This window comes from Mesoplodon densirostris, chromosome 16 (assembly GCF_025265405.1).
Source record: "Mesoplodon densirostris isolate mMesDen1 chromosome 16, mMesDen1 primary haplotype, whole genome shotgun sequence".
Classification (NCBI taxonomy): domain Eukaryota; kingdom Metazoa; phylum Chordata; class Mammalia; order Artiodactyla; family Ziphiidae; genus Mesoplodon; species Mesoplodon densirostris.
Genome location: NC_082676.1, coordinates 66,983,059 through 67,001,555, shown reverse-complemented (window position 1 = coordinate 67,001,555; position 18,497 = coordinate 66,983,059). Strand labels below are relative to the sequence as shown.

At 47.1% G+C, this 18,497-nt stretch overlaps 1 protein-coding gene across 5 annotated transcripts in view; it reads left to right on the top strand.

The window, feature by feature from the left end:
- Positions 1 to 18,497, top strand: part of FAM234A (family with sequence similarity 234 member A) — a 32,145-nt gene that overhangs the window by 6,436 nt on the left and 7,212 nt on the right. For 2 of the 5 annotated variants that reach the window (XM_060078367.1, XM_060078369.1), the window contains 2 exons: positions 14,050 to 14,097; positions 14,415 to 14,712. In XM_060078367.1, coding sequence (XP_059934350.1) covers positions 14,448 to 14,712 — 265 coding nt within the window. In that variant the 5' untranslated portion in view covers positions 14,050 to 14,097; positions 14,415 to 14,447. Of the gene's footprint in view, positions 1 to 12,477; positions 12,610 to 14,049; positions 14,102 to 14,414; positions 14,713 to 18,497 lie in introns of those variants that run through there. The other 3 variants (XM_060078366.1, XM_060078365.1, XM_060078370.1) reach the window with 3 other exon arrangements.

The following is an 18,497-nucleotide window of genomic DNA, read 5'->3' as shown; positions in this document are numbered from 1 at the left end:
TACATTTTCTTTCTCATCTCTCACATTTTTCTTCATTTCTTTTTTGTTTCGTTTTACTTGACATTTAAGTCAAAAAGTGCGCTGCATAGTCATCATTTCAGAAGCTCAGAAGTGGCAGGAGAAAATCCCAGTCAGTCACTGTCTGGAAATCCTGTGAACCAATTTCTGATCTCTGTCCTTAAGACCACGAGCTGGTTAGAAATGACAGAAAAGGACATTAGATGCAAATGAGGTAAAGATACAAGTCTCTTAACCTCAGAGTCTTTCCCTTTATTATCTTTTCTTCATTTGTTGTGTCCTAACAGCTTTTGTTTTAAGTGAAAACTTCTTCATTCCTTTTCAGTATCTGGGAAGTGTTCCTTTAATTTTCTGTATATGTGTACAAATGTGCATTGTGTTTCCCTTAAGATCTGCTGCCCTGATGTTCCCCAGGACCCCTGTTCTCCAGACTTCTCACGTTGAGTTTAGCTAACACAGAAATATGCGTTTTTATGCCCAGGTTGGACTTCCAGAAGCCTGTCTTTCCAGTGGGCCTGTTACTTAGAGCCCGTAGGCCGGTGGCTATGGGTCTTTTCTGTGCTGGCCGACGAGAAACTAGTAAACACACCTGATTTCAGGGATGCGCTTTATTCTAGGTTATGGTTGCAGCTGCTTCATTGCTGTATTAGAGGCAAAAGACTTTTTAAGTTTCTCTTCTTTATGTGGAATTTAACAACAGCAGCTTCGATTTGAAACAAAAAGGAAAAAAGCCTGGAGTTCACAGACTTAGTGATTCGGCTTAGGGATAACCCTTTGCGTCTGCTGCGGTCAGGTTGGCACCTTGAGCTGCCTTTGTGCCTTTGGTGTGAGACTTCTGCCACAACACCTGGGCTCAGGATCAGGTGTGTCCTCAGTGTTGGCGGCACTGGGGCCCTGCCGTTGCCACAAGCGCTCCCCTGCTGCCCGGGTGGCCCTGCTCCCGGGCCCTCCGTGACCTCGGGCACCTGCGCGGTACTGTACATGTTCCCGGGCATCACTGTACACGAGCAGCAAGGAACCACACGGACCTTTTCCCCACGGTGGGAAGGGAAGTGATTGCCTTGGGGGGTTTGCAGAAAGGCAGTTATTATTTTGAAGTAGTGGCAGGTTGGGGGTTGGCTGTTCTTTTGGATGTCCTCATAGAACTGCACTGTGGTTGATGTTCTGCAAAGAACAAGCAGAACAAAACAGAAACAGTTCCCACCTCTGGAGCAGAAGCTTCATGATCAGGCGGCTCTGAGGTGTCGCCGGGCCCTGGGGAAGCTCTGACCCCCCTCCCTTGCTCAAAGTTGGTTTTTGTTTTTTGGGGTTTTTTTTTTTTTTGCGGTACACGGGCCTCTCACTTTTGTGGCCTCTCCCATTGCGGAGCACAGGCTCCGGATGCGCAGGCTCAGCAGCCATGGCTCACGGACCCAGCCGCTCCGCGGTATGTGGGATCTTCCCGGACCAGGGCACGAGCCCATGTCCCCTGCATCGGCAGGCGGACTCTCAACCACTTCACCACCAGGGAAGCCCTCAAAGTTTGTTTTTTTTAATTATTTTTAATTAATTTTTAAAATTTATTTATTATTTATTTACTTTTGGCTGCGTTGGGTCTTCGTTGCTGCGCGCGGGCTTTCTCTAGTTGCGGCGAGCAGGAGCTACTCTTTGTTGTGCTGTGCGGGCTTCTCGTTGCGGTGGCTTCTCTTGTTGCGGAGCACATGGGCTCAGTAGTTGTGGCTCGTGGGCTCTAGAGCACAGGCTCAGTAGTTGTGGTGCACGGGCTTAGTTGCTCCGTGGCATGTGGGATCTTCCCAGACCAGGGCTCGAACCCATGTCCCCTGCATTGTCAGGTGGATTCTCAACCACTGTGCCACCAGGGAAGCCCCTCAAGGGTTTTTTAAATTTTTTTTTTTAACTGTTTATTTGGAACTAATTATAGACTCACAAGATATTACAAAAAGCTTGAAGTGCTTTCCCCCCGGGCCCAGTGGTGACATCCCTGGGGCCAGAGCATTATCAGAGGTGGGAGCTAGATGTTGGCACAGTGCTGATCACTGCTCCTCAGACCTGCCCCATTCCTGTTTCGCCAGTTTTCACACGGGCTCCCTTGTCTGTGTGTCTGATGATATGAGAGTCTATCACACGTGGACGTTTGTGCAGCCAGCAGCACAGTTGGCACGTGGACCGACCCACCTGACACGGGACCAGCCTCACTGCCCCGCCCCACCTGGCCCTGCGGTCCCACTGCCTGCCCTTAGGGAGCTGGCTGAGGAGGAGGATTCTCGAGGAGTCGAATAGAAAGGTTATCATCTCTCTCTCTGTCCAACTCAGTTTGCTTTTAGGTGAATAAAGTTTTGTTACTTGAGTTGGTTATGCTGGGTATGTCCTCCCTACCCAGCTTTCTCTCCTGAAGAATAGAAACCTTCCCTGGAGAAGGATCACAGTATCTTTGACCTATCTGTTATGAAGTATCTTTAACTTGGAACTCTGTTAATGATTAAAAGGGAAAAAAAGAAATTATTCAGAGTAATGCAGGTGAGCCAGTGATTTCTGATTTCTGTGGGAACAGTGAGTGAAGTCCTTGCTCTTAGAGGGATGACAGGAAGCAGAGCTTAGGACCAGTTCTGCTTCAACCTCCAGTCGGAAAACACCAGAGCTGGAGCGTCCCGAGCCGTCCCTGTGCTGGGACCCTCCGTCTGGGGGGCATTGTTGCCTCGCAGGAGCTGAAATGGCTGCTGTGGCTTCTGCCCTTTGGCCCTCGTCTTGCTGCCACTCTCCTGCATGAAGCCCGTCAAATATTCAAAGACGTTACAAAGCAGAATTCAGTATTTCACTTTTCGGAATTTTTTATTACTGACCCCAGTATAAAAATAACGCTGTGAGGTCAGGCTTTGCCCGAGGTGAGGGCTGTGGCCATTGGTGTTGCCCACAGTGCAGTGTCCTGAGGCCTGGGGTCTGCATGGCTCAACCCGCAGGACTGGGAACGCCCAGGTGTGACGTTTCCCCACTGCTTCTCTACGTTTGAGAGCTGTGTTTCTTTGGGGCCAGTATGTGCTTGGTGTTGTCTCCAGACTTCTCCAGGGAGCTGGTGAGAGCGTGTAGGGGAGAAAAAGGGTCCCAGCCGAGGGGGCTGGGTTGCCCAGCCTGTCCTCGGAGGGTCTCCCTGAGAGAGCCTGGGGGCAGTAGGGCCTGGTGCCAGCGGCTGTGTCTGAACCAGACTGCCCCCACGGCCATGGGCCCGACGGAGCCTCGGCCACCTCGCATCCCTGGCGTCCACCCGTTTTCTGAGTTTGACTCTCTGGTCTCCCCATCCATTCTGGGCACTGTCTAATCTCTTTCTAACAAATTCTCTTGCTGCCTACACTAGCTAAAGTGTTTTTAGCAAACAGGAACCTTGACTGGTGTAGAGAGGTTGGGTAGATGCCTGGGTGCCTCGGATGGGAGGGGGTCTCCAGTCCCAGCCCCTGCTCTAGACTACACCGCCACCTGTGGTGACTTAGATTAGATAGAGAATCATTCCTAAATTCTGACCTCCCTTTTAAACAAGTATTCCCACTGCCAAGAAAAAAAAAAAGCCAGACTGGCTTTGGGTCACATTTGGTTAGAAGAACCAGAAAAGTCTTCATAAATAGGATGGCATTTTCCATGGGCCTTGAGGGGTGGGTAGGGTTTGAAGGGGAAGGATGTTTTAGGTGGACGTAGACCAAGGGAAGTGTTAGGATTAGGCTTTTCAGGGACACCGGAGGGTCTACAACCCGTCATGGGGGCCACAGCTGTGGGGGTAGCAGGTGACAACCTCCCGAACACAGTTTTTTCATTTATGCTCTTTAGACACTTGAAGGGCTTACATGTAGGTAAAGGGATTACATATTATCCCAAAGCACAGAATCTGGATCAGGGGACGGTTACAGGAGAGCAGATTTTAGTTCAGAATATGGCAAATTCCTAGTAACCAGGACTGTGCAGCGTGTAGGGCTTGGCTCCATATTCCAGGAGTGGAGGTGTCCCCAGAAGGGACAGGAAAAGGCCAAGAAAGCAGTGTTCCCACTTCATTCATGTGCCACTCAGGATTGTGCCATACTCGCCGCATAACTACACAGTTATTTTTATTTAGTACTTTTCCTTAATCAACTCACTTTTTCTAGTTAAATACACTTTAAGAGAAAACACCAGAGAGGCCGGGGGCACAGAGCTGGAGGAGGGAGCCACGTCCAGAGTCCCCATGGCCTGGGCTGAAGCTCTCCCACCCTGGATTCTCACAGCTATGCTGCTGCCCTAGAAACCAAAATAATGGCTGAAAATATCCATCACTTGGCAAAAGATGTAAACCTACAGGTTCAGGAAGCTGAGCAAACCTTCAGCAGGATAAACCCAAAGAAACCCATGCCAAGACACATTGTAATTAAACTTCTGAAAACTAAAGACAAAAAAATTTGGAAGCAGCAAGAGAAATTGACATCTGAGTTATGGGGAAAAACAATTCAAAGGACAGCAGACTTCTCACTGGAAACCGGGAAGGCCAGAAGGAAGTGGCATCATGTTTTTCAAGGGCTGAAAGAAAAGAACCTATCAAATGTCAGGCACTGAATTCTATATCTGGGGAATTATTCATCAGGAATGATGGAGAAATAAAGACATTATCATGTGAAGGAAAATGAATTGGTTGCCATCAAACCTGCTCTAAGAGAATGACTGAAGGAGGTTCTTGAAACGTAAAGGAAATGTTAAGAAAAGGATTCTTGGAACATTAGGAAGAAAGAAAGAGCAACAGAAAAAGCAAAAATATGAGTAAATATAATAGACTTTCATTCTCTTAAGTTTTCTAAATTATGTTTGATGAATGAAGCAAAAATATAACACTGATGTGTAGATGCATGTAGAGGAGATATTTAACACAATTCTATTAAACACAGACTGGTAAAGGCTTAAAGCAGGGACGTTAGGTCTCTACACTTCACTTGAACTAGGAAAATGCTGACAGCAGGAGACTGTGATAAGTTAGGTGTGTCTAATAATGTCCAGATCAACCACTAAAAATCTGCAGCAAAACACGCTAAAGCACCTAGATAAATAAAACTGGAATTGCAAATAATGTTTCCCTTATTCATAAAGTAATCCACAGGAAGTCAGGAAGAACAAAAGTGAGAAACAAAAAACAGAACAAACAACAAAAGACAGAATAAAGGCCTAATATATGGATAATTTCCTTAAAAGTAAGTGGTCTGAAAATACAGATTTGTGGAGTGGATTTGAAAAAAAAAAAAAACATGATCCAGGGACTTGCCTGTCAGTCCAGTGGTTAGGACTCAGTGCTTTCAGTGCTGTGGCCCAGGTTCGATCCCTGGTCAGGGAACTAAGATCCTGCAAGTCGTGTGGCACTGCCAAAAGAAAAAAAAAATGATCCCTGTGCTGTCCAAAAAATACCTACTTCAAATATATGATATAGGTAGATTGAAAATAAAAGGATGGAAAAAGATATACCATGCAAACATTAAGAGAAGATAAGAAGAACTATTAATTTCAGATAGACTTTAGAGCGAGAATTACTTAGGGACGGGGGGTCATTGTGCAATGATAAAAAGGCTGAGCCACACAGAAAATACAGCAATCCTACATATGTGAGCTACAAACTACAAAGCTGCCATTTCTTTAAAAACTGAGTTGGCTGTCTATATCTCCTTTTCCCCATCCGTGAATTCATCCAGCTGCAGATTGAAAGTATTCCAGGCGGAAAAATCCAGAAAGTTCCAAAAAGTGAAATGAGTTCAATGCACACTGGCAACTGTTTACATAGCATTTACAGTGTACTGGGTATTATAGGTTATCTAGAGATGATTTAAGGTGTACAGCGAGGGATGTGTGTGTAGGGTTATGTGCATCCCATTTGATGTAAGGGACTTGAGCATCTGTGGATACTGAGGGACGACTACTCAGCAATACAGGGAATCAACTGTATTCATACAGCAGCAACACAGAGGGACCTCAAGGGCATTGTGTTGAGTGAAAAAAGCCAATTTCAAAGTTCACATACTATGTTACTCCATTTCCATAACATTCCCCAAATGACAAAATTTTAGAAATGAAGAACAGGTTGGTTGTTGCCAGGGGAGACGGATGGTGGGTGTGGCTCTTTGTGGTGATGGAATATAGTTCTGTATCTTGATATACATGAATCTACACAGGGAACGCCATGGCATAGAACTACGACGTCGCTCTCCTGGTTTTGATACGGTTCTGCAGTTGTGCTGTAACCGCTGGGGAAGGCTGAGACGGGGCCTCTCGGTATGATCTTCGCAACTTCCTATAAAGCAGTAACTTCAAAATAAACAGTTAAGGAAAGAACTTTTGTCAGTTACCGGAAGTCTAAGACCACTGTCACCATAAACGGAAAGACATCCGTGAAAAAATACAGAGATAACTAGAAATAAAAATGTTCACCTGGCACCACCTAAATTGTCCTGTGTGCTGCCAGTGGTGTAGGACCCAGGCTTCGTGAAGCCCCCTTACGGAGGGGTGGGAGGTCATGGGACTTCACTGGAGGACTTGGGACCCTTCAGTGCAAAGAGACTGTTCCTTAGTGAAGTTCCGGTTCTCAGGATCTCAAATATAGACCCTCAACTCCTTGAGCAGCTCCAGCCTTGAAACACTTCGTTTAACAGGAAAAGAGGGCACTGGTGAGATGCCTGAGGTCTCTGTGTCTGGAGAAGAGAAGGAGCAGCACAGGGAGAGGGTGGTGACAACGATGGAGGGAGTCGCCCCCTGAGCCCCCGCCGCACACTGAGCCCCCAGCTTTACATGCACTACCCGAACCTTCCCAACAACCTAATAGGAAAAAGAAGAGGAAAGCCACAATCCAGAGGCAGAGCTCACTACCAAACTCAGCTTCAAAATCTGCTCTTTCTCGCCATCCTGTGCCTTACGTACGTGCATTTAGGCTTCTTTTATTTTGGTGCTAATCTCTCTCTCTTTTTTTTTTTTTTTTTTTTTTTGCGGTACGCGGGCCTCTCACTGCTGTGGCCTCTCCTGTTGTGGAGCACAGGCTCTGGATGCACAGGCTCAGCGGCCATGGCTCATGGGCCCAGCCGCTCTGTGGCATGTGGGATCTTCCCGGACCGGGGCATGAACACGTGTCCCCTGCATCGGCAGGTGGACTCTCAACCACTGCGCCACCAGGGAAGCCCTCTTTCTCTTTTTTAACCACCAAAGCATTTTTATTTTTATCATTGACAACGTACACAGCAGTGGAAGTGTACTATTACTTTGCTTGACTTCCTTAAATATTACTTAAGTATGCATGTATGTTTAAGAAAAGTAATACCTTGAAGAAGTATTCTGTAAACATAACCCCCTCAATATGTTTTCCTGCTTTGTTTCATACATAAATAGCATTTTACAAAGTTATGAATAAAACTGTGAACTCTTATGGCCTAAAAGTATGTGTAGATTCTGGAGCTTGACAAGATGTTCTCTTTTATGATTTTATAGCTAACATACACTACTTTTAAAAATTGGGGCTTCCCTGGTGGCTCACTGGTTGAGAGTCCGCCTGCCGATGCAGGGAACACAGGTTCGTGCCCCAGTCTGGGAAGGTCCCACATGCCGCGGAGCGGCTGGGCCCGTGAGCCGTGGCCGCTGAGCCTGCGTGTCTGGAGCCTGTGCTCCGCAACGGGAGAGGCCACAGTAGTGAGAGGCCCGCGTACTGCAAAAAAAAAAAAAAAAAGGGGGCTTCCCTGGTGGTGCAGTGGTTAAGAATCCGCCTGCCAATGCAGGGGACATGGGTTCGAGCCCTGGTCTGGGAGGATCCCACATGCCGTGGAGCACCTGGGTCAGTGTGTCACAACTCCTGAGCCTGCTCTCTGGAGCCCGCGAGCCACAACTACTGAGCCCACGCCCCTGGAGCCCGTGCTCTGCAACAAGAGAAGCTGCCGCAACTAGAGACAGCCCACACGCAGCAACGAAGACCAACACAGCCAAAAATAAAAATAAAAATAAATAAAAAATAAAAAATTTAAAAAATTGAAGTATAGTTGATTTATAATGTGTTAATTTCTGCTGTACAGCAAAGTGATTCAGTTATATATATATATATATACCTTTTTTAATATTATTTTCCGTTATGGTTTATTATAAGATATTGACTATAGTTCTGTGTGCTATACAGTGAGACTTTGTTGTTTATCCAGTCTATATATAAAAGCTTACATGTGCTGACCCCAAACTCCCAATCCACCCCTCCTCCAACCCCCTCCCCCTTGACAATCACCAGTCTTCCTCTGTGATTCTGTTTCTGTTTCATAGATAGGTTCATTTGCATCATATTTTAGATTCCACATATAAGTGTTATCATATGGGATTTGTCTTTCTCTTTCTGACTTACTTCACTTAGTATGATAATCTCTAGTTGCATCCATGTTGCTGCATATGGCATCATTTCATTCTTTTTTATGGCTGAGTGGTATTCCATTATATATATGTACTGCATTTTCTTTATCCATTCATCTGTCAGTGGACATTTAGGTTGTTTCCATGTCTTGGCTATTGTAAATAGCATCACTGTGAACATTGGGGTGCATGTATCTTTTTTTTTTTCTTTTTTTGGCCTCACCGCACAGCTGGCAGGATCTTAGTTCCCCAACCAGGGATTGAACCCAGGCCACTGCAGTGAAAGCGCTGAGTCCTAACCACTGGACCATCAGGGAATTCCCTGTATCTTTTTTTTTTTAATATATTTTATTTATTTTATTTTTGGCTGCCATGGGTCTTCGTTGCTGCACATGGGCCTTCTCTAGTTGTGGCGAGTGGGGGCTACTCTTCGTTGCGGTGTGCCGGCTTCTCATTGCGGTGGCTTCTCTTGTTGCAGAGCCTGGGCTATAGGCGCACGGGCTTCAGTAGTTGTGGCCTTTGGGCTCAGTAGTTGTGGCTCGTGGGCTCTAGAGTGCAGGCTCAGTCGTTGCGGCACACGGGCTTAGTTGCTCCACGGCATGTGGGATCTTCTCGGACCAGGACTCGAACCCGTGTCCCCTGCATTGACAGGTGGATTCTTAACCACTGTGCCACCAGGGAAGCCCCATTCCCTGTATCTTTTTGAATTATAGTTTTGTCTGGGTATATACCCAGGAGTGGGGTTGCTGGATCATATGGTAATTCTATTTTAGTCTTCTGAGGAACCTCCACACTGTTTTCCACAGTGGCTGTAATGTGCGCTATTTGCAGTGTTTATCATGGGTCAAATGACTTATCGTCACAAGTTACTGCACGAGTTCTGCCAACGACAGACCTTCCAGTTCACTTAGTAAAGATGCCATGTGTTAAAAAGTCAAAATGGGGGGGCTTCCCTGGTGGCGCAGTGGTTGAGAGTCTGCCTGCTGATGCAGGGGACACGGGTTCGTGCCCCGGTCCGGGAAGATCCCACATGCCACGGAGCGGCTGGACCTGTGAGCCATGGCCGCTGAGCCTGCACGTCCGGAGCCTGTGCTCCACAATGGGAGAGGCCACAACAGTGAGAGGCCCGCATACCGCAAAAAAAAAAAAAAAAAAAAAAAAGTCAAAATGGGGACTTCCTTGGTGGTGCAGTGGTTAAGACTCCGTGCTCCCCATGCAGGGGGCGCAGGTTCAATCCTTGGTCAGGGAACTAGATCCCGCATGCCGCAATTAAAAGATTCCCACATGCCACAGCTAAAGATCCTGCATGCCGCAATGAAGAGCCTGCGCAGACAAATAAATAAATAAATAGATAAATATATATTTTTTAAAAAGTCAAACTGGCCAAGAGACATCATTATTATTTATTTTATTTATTTATTTTTGTGGCTGCACCACATGGAGTGCGGAACTTCCCCGACCAGGGATCGAACCCAGGCCCCCTGCATTGGGAGCGTGGAGTCTTACCCACTGGACCACCAGGGAAGTCCTCCCATGAAATTCTGTTACAGGAACACAATCAATACGCTCCTAAATTTTCCAAATTGTATTTTGAACCACCACTTTGATTAGTTAAAACTTCCAGAATAAAAATAATGACACACAAAAATGATCTTAGAAAGGCACACGTACAATTCCTGGCACAGAACATTTGATTTTTAGTTTTTGAATGACTGGAAATCATTATTCCTTAAGAAAATATTAACGTATTTGTTGAAAGTGATTTATTAGGTAAGTGAAAATGAATCTTGCACATTGGCTGTTTCATTTTATATAATGAGTAATTTTTTAGGTCTTCACTTATAGGGTGTAAAACTTAGAAAAACATTCTCAAACTAATATGCTCATGAGAATTAAATGATTCAAGCTACAGATAAATACTAAGCTAAGATTGAGGTGGGGATCCCATTGGCGATTTTATTTTATTAGTTTTGTAAATTTATTTATTTATTTATGGCTACGTTGGGTCTTTGTTGCTGCGCGCAGGCTTTCTCTAGTTGCAGCGAGCTGGGGCTACTCTTCGTTGCAGTGTGTGGACTTCTCATTGCGGTGGCTTCTCTTGTTGTGGAGCACAGGCTCTAGGCACATGGGCTTCAGTAGTTGTGGCACACGGGCTCAGTAGTTGCGGCTCGTGGGCTCTAGAACACAGCCTCAGTAGTCGTGATACATGGGCTTACTTGCTCTGTGGCATGTGGGATCTTCCCAGACCAGGGCTCAAACCTGTGTCCCCTGCATTGGCAGGCAGATTCTTAACCGCTGCACCACCAGGGAAGTCCCCTCATTGGCGATTTTAAATGAGCTTCTCACAAATTCTTTTTTTATCTCAGATCAGTTTATGACTTCAACAGATGTCTTAGTGGCTCATTCACAGTTTTAGAAGCCAACGTCTGCTGGTTTAAAAGGTGGTTCCTGGGCCTCCCTGGTGGCGCAAGTGGTTGAGAGTCCGCCTGCCGATGCAGGGGATACGGGTTCGTGCCCCGGTCTGGGAGGATCCCATATGCCGCGGAGCGGCTGGGCCCGTGAGCCATGGCCGCTGAGCCTGCGCATCCGGAGCCTGCGCGTCCGGAGCCTGTGCTCCGCGACGGGGGAGGCCACAACAGTGAGAGGCCCGCATACCGCAAAAAAAAAAAAAAAAAAAAAGGTGGTTCCTGCAGGGATGTTTATCGCAACATGGCCCTGGACAAGGTCAGCCCACGAGGTGCTGGTCTCGCGGGGCTGCCTTGGCCCCGGCAGAGGGGGCTGGGCTCCTGAAGCCTCTGTCCGTCCTCCATCAGGTCTGTGACGGGTCTTATTTTGTCCTCCCCTGCATGCGGGCTTGGCCAGACCGTAGGTGCTGACCTGACTCCCCAGCTGTGTTGCTAAGGACCGTTTGGAGAGTTTCCCTTTCTGCTTCTACATCTAGATGGGTGGCAGCGTGGGGAGGGGGTTCTCTCCGCCCTCACTGGGGGACCAACAGCATTCCTTGTGTTCCTCCATGATGCACCATTGGTCTGACTTAACAAGGAAACCTGTGTAGCAGGGACTAGAGAATAGTTTGGGCTCATATTTCCTTTAATTTTCAGAGGTCAGGTTTATAACTCGATTATTCTACTCACATTTTAAAACACACTTTATGGTTTTCAGTGCACAGAATATTTCTGGAGGGAGCCGTAAGAAACTAGTACCACACTTCTCCTCTTGAGCCTGGGGGCTACAAGAGGAAGGGCAGTTATGCTTTTATATCTTTCACACGTTGTATCACATAAATTTATTGCTGACTTAAAAAAAAAAACCAAACGACATCAGTAACTGTTTTGCACTGTCCTTGTTTCTTACCTTAGGGAGTGAAAGACTGACTAGGAAAAGGAGTGGTTTAACTTACTAGCTTGGGGTCAGCATTGGGGTTTACTTCACTAAGCTTGCTGAGAACTCCAGGGACAAGAACCCCCAGGCAGCTGGATGGAGGGAAGGGGCTCTTCCTCCCTTTGCTTTGCTTTCCTCCAGGCTGGCAATGGGGAGGTGGCGTCTCCATGGCAGGGCAGGAGGCAGGAAGAATCTAGCCATGTGATGGTGAGAGTGGGGTGACCACAGCAAAAGAACAGACTCTTGGGCCAGCGCTTTTTCCCAGGTGGCTGGACCTGGGAGTCGCCCCCTGCCCGGCCCCACCCAGACAGGCTGACCTGATCAGATGGTGAATGTGCCCAAGGTGAGGATCATGGCTCGGGAGGGACCTCTGTGCTCACCCCACTGCGTTCACAGACTGCCTGGTTGCGTTTCACCAGCGCTTTGCAATCCCCACATGCGCCAGCGTTTGTGAAAGTGGATTCCCTGTGCAGACCTGGTCTCCAGGTGTGCCAGCCGCGAACGAGGTCTGGGAAACAGGGTTGTAGGTGGGATGTGAGTGGTTGTCATTTTGAGCAGGTGCCCTCGTGCTTGCACAGCCGTGGTTCAGAGAGCTTGAGTTTCTGGCCCAACGTTCTAAAGCTCTTACAAAAGAGAACTTTATAGATAGAGCTTTTAAAATCAGTAATTTTAGCCTTCTGGTCTCTCATTCAGTTTTCTTTCCTTTGCTAAAAGAATCTACGCATGTTAAATATTTCACACACCCCTCGCTGGGACCACAGAGGCTGGATGCGCCAGGTAGATCCAGGCTCTGCTGCCGGCTCTTTCCCATCCCTCCCAGACGGGCCCCCACCTCCCGCCCCACGGGTAAGATGCTTGGCTTGAGGAGGCCCCTGGTCATGAGTCCTTGTTTGATTTCCTGTGTCCAGCTCATCACCTTGACAGGCTCACCTTTTCTGACTGCAGGATGTTAAAACTCATGTCTCAGCACTCGGGGGAGGCACAGAGATTTGTTTGGTTTTCTTTTTAAATTGTGGTAACATACACACAACATGAACTTTACCATTACTGACATTTAGCACACGCGTTGTGTTTTGCAGCCACTGTTAGCATCCCAGAAGGAAGGCTCACCTTTTAGCACTCCCCCCAGCCCCCTCCGCCAGCCCCTGCCTCCAGGGATCTGCCTGTTCCGGACATTTCGTATAACTGGAGTCGTACGATACGTGACCTTCTGTGTCCGTGTAATCTCACCAAGCCTCATGTTTTTGAGGCTCGTCAATGCTATCGCCTGTGTCAGAGCTTCACTCCTCTTCACGGCTGTGTAATAGTCCACAGTGTGGGCAGACCCCATTCTGTTCATCCGTCACCTGTTGACGGATAGTGGGGTTATTCGGGACAATGAAGCGTTTGTGTAAGTCCCTGTTCTCAGGTCTCCTGGAAAGACACCTAGGAGTGGAGCTGCTGGGTCGGACAGTTGCTCCGTGTTTGATCGTCTGAGGAACCGCCAGGCCGTTTCCACAGCGGCTGCCGTGTTTCCTTCTCGCCGCTGTGCACGACTGTGTTTCCCAGGGTCTCTACCTCCTCACCCACCCCTGCCATTTTACATTTTATTACCAAAGCTGCTCTAGTGGCTGTGTACACAGGCTTTTAAATGAATTGTTTTTATTAAATAATAGAGAAAAACAGTTAAAGTCAGAAGGTAAAACGTTTACAGAGAAAACCAGCATTCTGTTGTCTCTTCCCGCCTCCCTAACCCACCCCTTCCCAGAGGGAGCCCTTCCCGCTGTCCTGGTTTTAACCACTGGCACAGCCTCCCTCTCGTGTAGATGAGGCTTATAACCCACTCAGACGCTTTGATCCCTTGCAGCCTCTCAATATAATTTGTGTTAGTTAGGACACTGGTTTGGCTGTTTAAAAAGGACCAAAATAACAAAAACTTCTGCCTGGCATAAGGCAAGATATGTTTCTTTCTCGCACGATGAAGAGCACAAAGCTTAGTGATGGAGGTTTCCAGCTGTCAGGCCCACTCTGTCTGTGGTTCAACTTCAGAAGTGTTTTCCGTCTTATTTTCCGAGGTTTCCTTATTTCCTGCCCCAGGTTTCCTCCCCAGCACGCCCGGTGCCCCCAGCAGGAGGGGCAGGAAGGAGGGAGGTCGTCCCCCATCCCCCCGACCCCCCGCGTGACTTTATCTTGTTACCAATAATAATTAGCTTGAGTGCCCACTGTCAGATACTGTTATAAGTGCTTCTGTGCATTTACTGCTTTAACCCTCGGAGTCTTGTAAACGCTGTTGTTTTCCTTTCACAGGGAAGGACACAGGTGCGATCAGACCTCGAAGCTCACTTGGGTCACCCGGTGAGTAAGTGCAGCCCCCTCCCTGGGGGGCTGACCGCGACTTGGGGCGGGGGGCCGGTCAGAGGTGCCTCAGTTAATAGTTAATGTTTAATGCGTGCTCTGCCGTAGTCTAGCCCGGCCGGCCTGCCCGGGTCAGCAGGCAGGAGCTGCAGAGCGTAGAGGGAAACCCGTCCTGTGTGCTGCCTCTGTGCGCCCACTGCCCTTCTGAGTTAGAGGCCTTCTCCGGTGGAGTCTGTGACACCCTTTCTTGGGCTGATGGGCCACGGTCACAGCCGCCCCTGGGGCTCCTGACCACCTCTCCTGTGTCGCCACCACAGTGGCCAAGAGGTGAGCTTGGGGGTGTGCACACGATGACGGACAGCAAGGACTTAGAAGCCGAGATCCACCCCCTGAAGAACGAGAACAGGAAGGTGCAGGAACATCTGGGAAACCCAGCGGGAAAGGAAACCAGCGTGAAGCCGCCCCCGCAGTCCCGCCTCTCCCGGTGCCGGACGGTGGCCTTTTTTCTTTCGCTGTTCGTCTGCCTTTTCGTGGTGTTCGTGGTTTCCTTCATCATCCCATGTCCAGACCGGCCGGCGTCACAGGGGGTGTGGAGGATCGATTACAAGGCAGCAGGTGCGGGCGGCTTGTGGGGCAGGGGCGCCGAGTGTCCCCGGGTCCCCTGGAGTCTGGGTGCTGGGGGCCGCCTCTCAGGGAAGCAGGAGCGTCCTCAGGAAGGACGGGAGGGGGGTCAGGAAAGGAAAGTGGCCCATTTGGTTACTTTTCTGAATTAAAAAAACATTAGTAAAACAGAGCAACTGGCAGAATAGATGTAGCGAAGGCCATTCGAAATGTGAAAACCAGGCAGCAGATTTGTGGCTGGGTCTCCCTGACGTGCTCCAGCCGAGTTTCCAGTCCGCCCCACCGCAGTCGAGCACACTTGATTTCTCTCTCGTAAAATCTTGGCCTTTATGGGAGCTGCTGAGTCAGCTTTCCTCTGGGCACTTCCCTGCCTGTTGGGAGTTGTCCCCGTGTCAGCGGGCGTGGGTGCTGACAGCCTCGCAATGTTTCTTTGCACAGACTTGAAGCCCTCTCTGGTGGAATAAGGGGAATTTCTTGTTTAAGCCCCACTGACGGTCAATTTTGTTCAGAATTTGGTGCCTAATTTTCAGAGGGTGAAGTAATACATGTTTGTGTTTATTTTTGGCAGCTTAATTGAGGTATAATTTATTATAATATTCACTTGCTTTGAGTATACGATTCGATGATTCTTAGTCAGTTTAAGACTTGGGCACTGGGACTTCCCTGGTGGTCCAGTGGTAAAGAATCTGCCCTACAATGCAGGGGACACAGGTTCAATCCCTGGTCAGGGAACTAAGATCCCACATGCCGCGGGACAACTAAGCCCACGAGCCACAGCTACTGAGCTTGCGTACCTCAACTAGAGAGCCCACGTGCTGCAACTAAGACCCGACACAGCCAAAAATAAATAAATAAATTAATTAATTAAAGAACTATTATTAAAAATAATAATAAACTTGTTTAAAAAAAAAAAAACACTTGAGCACCTGTGCAGCTGTCGCCACAATCCAGTGTTTAGCACATCCATCATCTCTACACGATTCTTTGCCCGCAGGCCCCAGCCCCGACTCCAGCCCCGGAGCTGCCAGTGGGCTTCCCATCTCTATACACTTGCTGTTCCTGGACGTTTCATGTAAATGAAATCATGTAAGATGCATCTTTGGCCTCTCTCACTTACATGAGTTCATCCGTGTGGTAGCGTGTTCCTTTGTGTGGACAGACCAGATCCATTGACCAGTTGGTGAACATTTGCATCGTTTTCAGTTTTTGACTGTTATGAGTAACACTGCTGTGAATATTTGTGTACAAATCTTTGTGTGGACATATGTCTTATTTCTCTTGGGTAGGTTGCCAGGAGCAGAACTCTTGAACCTCGTGGTAAGTTTGTGTTTGACTCCTGTCACTGCCAGGCCTTCCCCAGCAGCTGCACCATTCCATGTCCCCACTGGCTGTGTGGGAGAGGATTCTGGCTCCTCCACATCCTAGCAGCCAACACTTGTCATTATCTTTTTTTTTTAATTAATTAATTTGTTTGTTTGTTTGTTTTTGGCTGCATTGGGTCTTTGTTGCTGCGCAAGGGCTTTCTCTAGTTGCAGTGAGTGAGGGCCACTCCTCGCCGCAGCGTGCAGGCTTCTCACTGCGGTGGCTTCTCTTGTTGTAGAGCATGGGCTCCAGGCGTGCAGGTTTCAGTAGTTGTGGTGCACGGGCCCAGTTGCTCCGCAGCATGTGGGATCCTCCCGGACCAGGGCTTGAACCCATGTCCCCTGCATTGGCAGGTGGATTCTTAACCACTGCACCACCAGGGAAATCTCTTGTCTTTTTTAGTGTAGCCTTCCTAGTGGGTGTGAAGTGGTACCTAATTGTGTTTATAGTTTGCGTTTCCCTGGTGACTAATGATGTTTACGTGGGTTATTAGCCATTCTTACATCATCTTTGGTGAATGTCTATTCAAATCTTCCGCTCACTTAAAAATATGATTGTTTTATTATTGAGTTATAAAAGTTATTTTAACACAACATTGTAAATCAGCTGTATGTCAATAAAAAATTTTTAAGTTCTTTATATGTTCCAGGTGCAAGTCTTTCATCACATATGTGATTTGTGAATATTTGTGACCTATCTGGGGCTTGTCTTTTTATTTTCTGTAGTGTGTCTGTCTGCTGAAGCACAAAAGTTTCAAATTTTGATGAAGTCAAACGTATCATTTTTTTAGCATGGGTTGTGTTTTTGGTGTCTAAGAACTCTTTGCCTAATGTAAGGTCATGAAGATTTTCTCCTGTTTTTTCTTCGAGAAGGTTGAGAGTTCTCACTGCTGTTTAGGTCTGTGATCCATTTTGAGGTTGTTTTTGTGTAGAGTGTTTGGTGGAAGCAAGTGGCAGGATTTCTAGAAACGGTCACACATGCCTCCCTCCCAGCAGGACCGTCTCAGAGGCACAGGGGCACTGATGCTGCAGAGCTCCCGTGAGTCTGGGGGTGGGAGGCGTGCATGTCGACAGTGTCGGGAACGTGATCCTTCCCTCACTGAGTGGCCTGGCGCCTTTGCTGAAACGCATTCAACCGTCAGTTGTGTCCTGTCTTGCTGCGTCCTTACACCAGTGCCGCATCGACTTGATTTCCACAGCTCCACAGACGGAAGTCTTCCAACTCTATTCCTTTATTTCTCCTCAACATTGTTTTGGCTCTTTGGGTCCTTGGCATTTTTATAAAATTTTAGGAGCAGCTTGTCAATTTCTGTAAAAAAGGCTTCTTGGGTTTTAACAGAAATTGTGTAGAATCTATAAATTAGTTTGGGTAGAGTTGCATCGTAACAGTATCCAACCTTGCAGTCCCCGTGTAGGAGGTATGTCTCCATTTGTTTAGATCTTTAATTTCTCTGAACAATGTTTTACAGTGTTCAGTGGGCAAGTCCTGCACTTCTTTCGTTAAATTTATTCCAAAATGTTCTTTTTTTTATGAGTACTTTTATCTAAGCATATTTTTTAATTTTATTGAAGTATAGTTGATTTACAATGTTGTGTTAATCTCTGCTTTACAGCAAAATGAGTCAGTTGTACATATATACATTCTTTTTCATATTCTTTCCATTATGGTTTATCCCAGGATATTGAATACAGTTCCCTGTGCTATGCAGTAGGACCTTGTTGTTTATCCATCCTATACATAATAGTTTGTGTCTGCTAACCCCAAACTCCCAAACCACCCCTCCCCAACCACTGAATGTTCTCTTTGATGCTCTTGTGATAGGAATTGTGTGAATTTAATTTTCAAGTTCCCTTTGGTAGTTTATAGAAACACTGCTGGTTATTATATGGACCTTTTAAATTGTGGCCTTGAACTCATTAACTAGACTAGTAGGGGTGTATGTGTGTATTTAGAATTTCCTACCTACAGAGTCATAGAATATGCAAAAAAAAAAAAGAGAGAGAGAGACGGTTTTACTTCTTCCTTCCCTTTTATTTCTTTTTCTTGCCTGATTTCATTGCTCGAATCTCCAGTACAATGTCGAACAGATGAAGTGAGAGCAGGTATCTTCCTCCCAATCTTGGAAATAAAACATTACATGTTTCAGCAGTAGGTGTGCTAATAGCTGTAGGCTTTTTGTAGATGCCCTTTATCTGTTTGGGTTTTTATCATGAAAAGGTGTTAGGTTTTGTCAAATATTTTTTCTCTGTCTGTGAGACAACTGTGTGGTTTTTGTCCTTTATTCTGTGAACCTGGCATATCACCTTGATTTTCAGATGTTAAATCAACCTTGCATTCCTGAGGTAGAACCCACTAGATCATGTTGTACAATCACTTCTTCAGGTTGCTGGGTCCAGTTTGCTGGTTTGTGTCTGTAT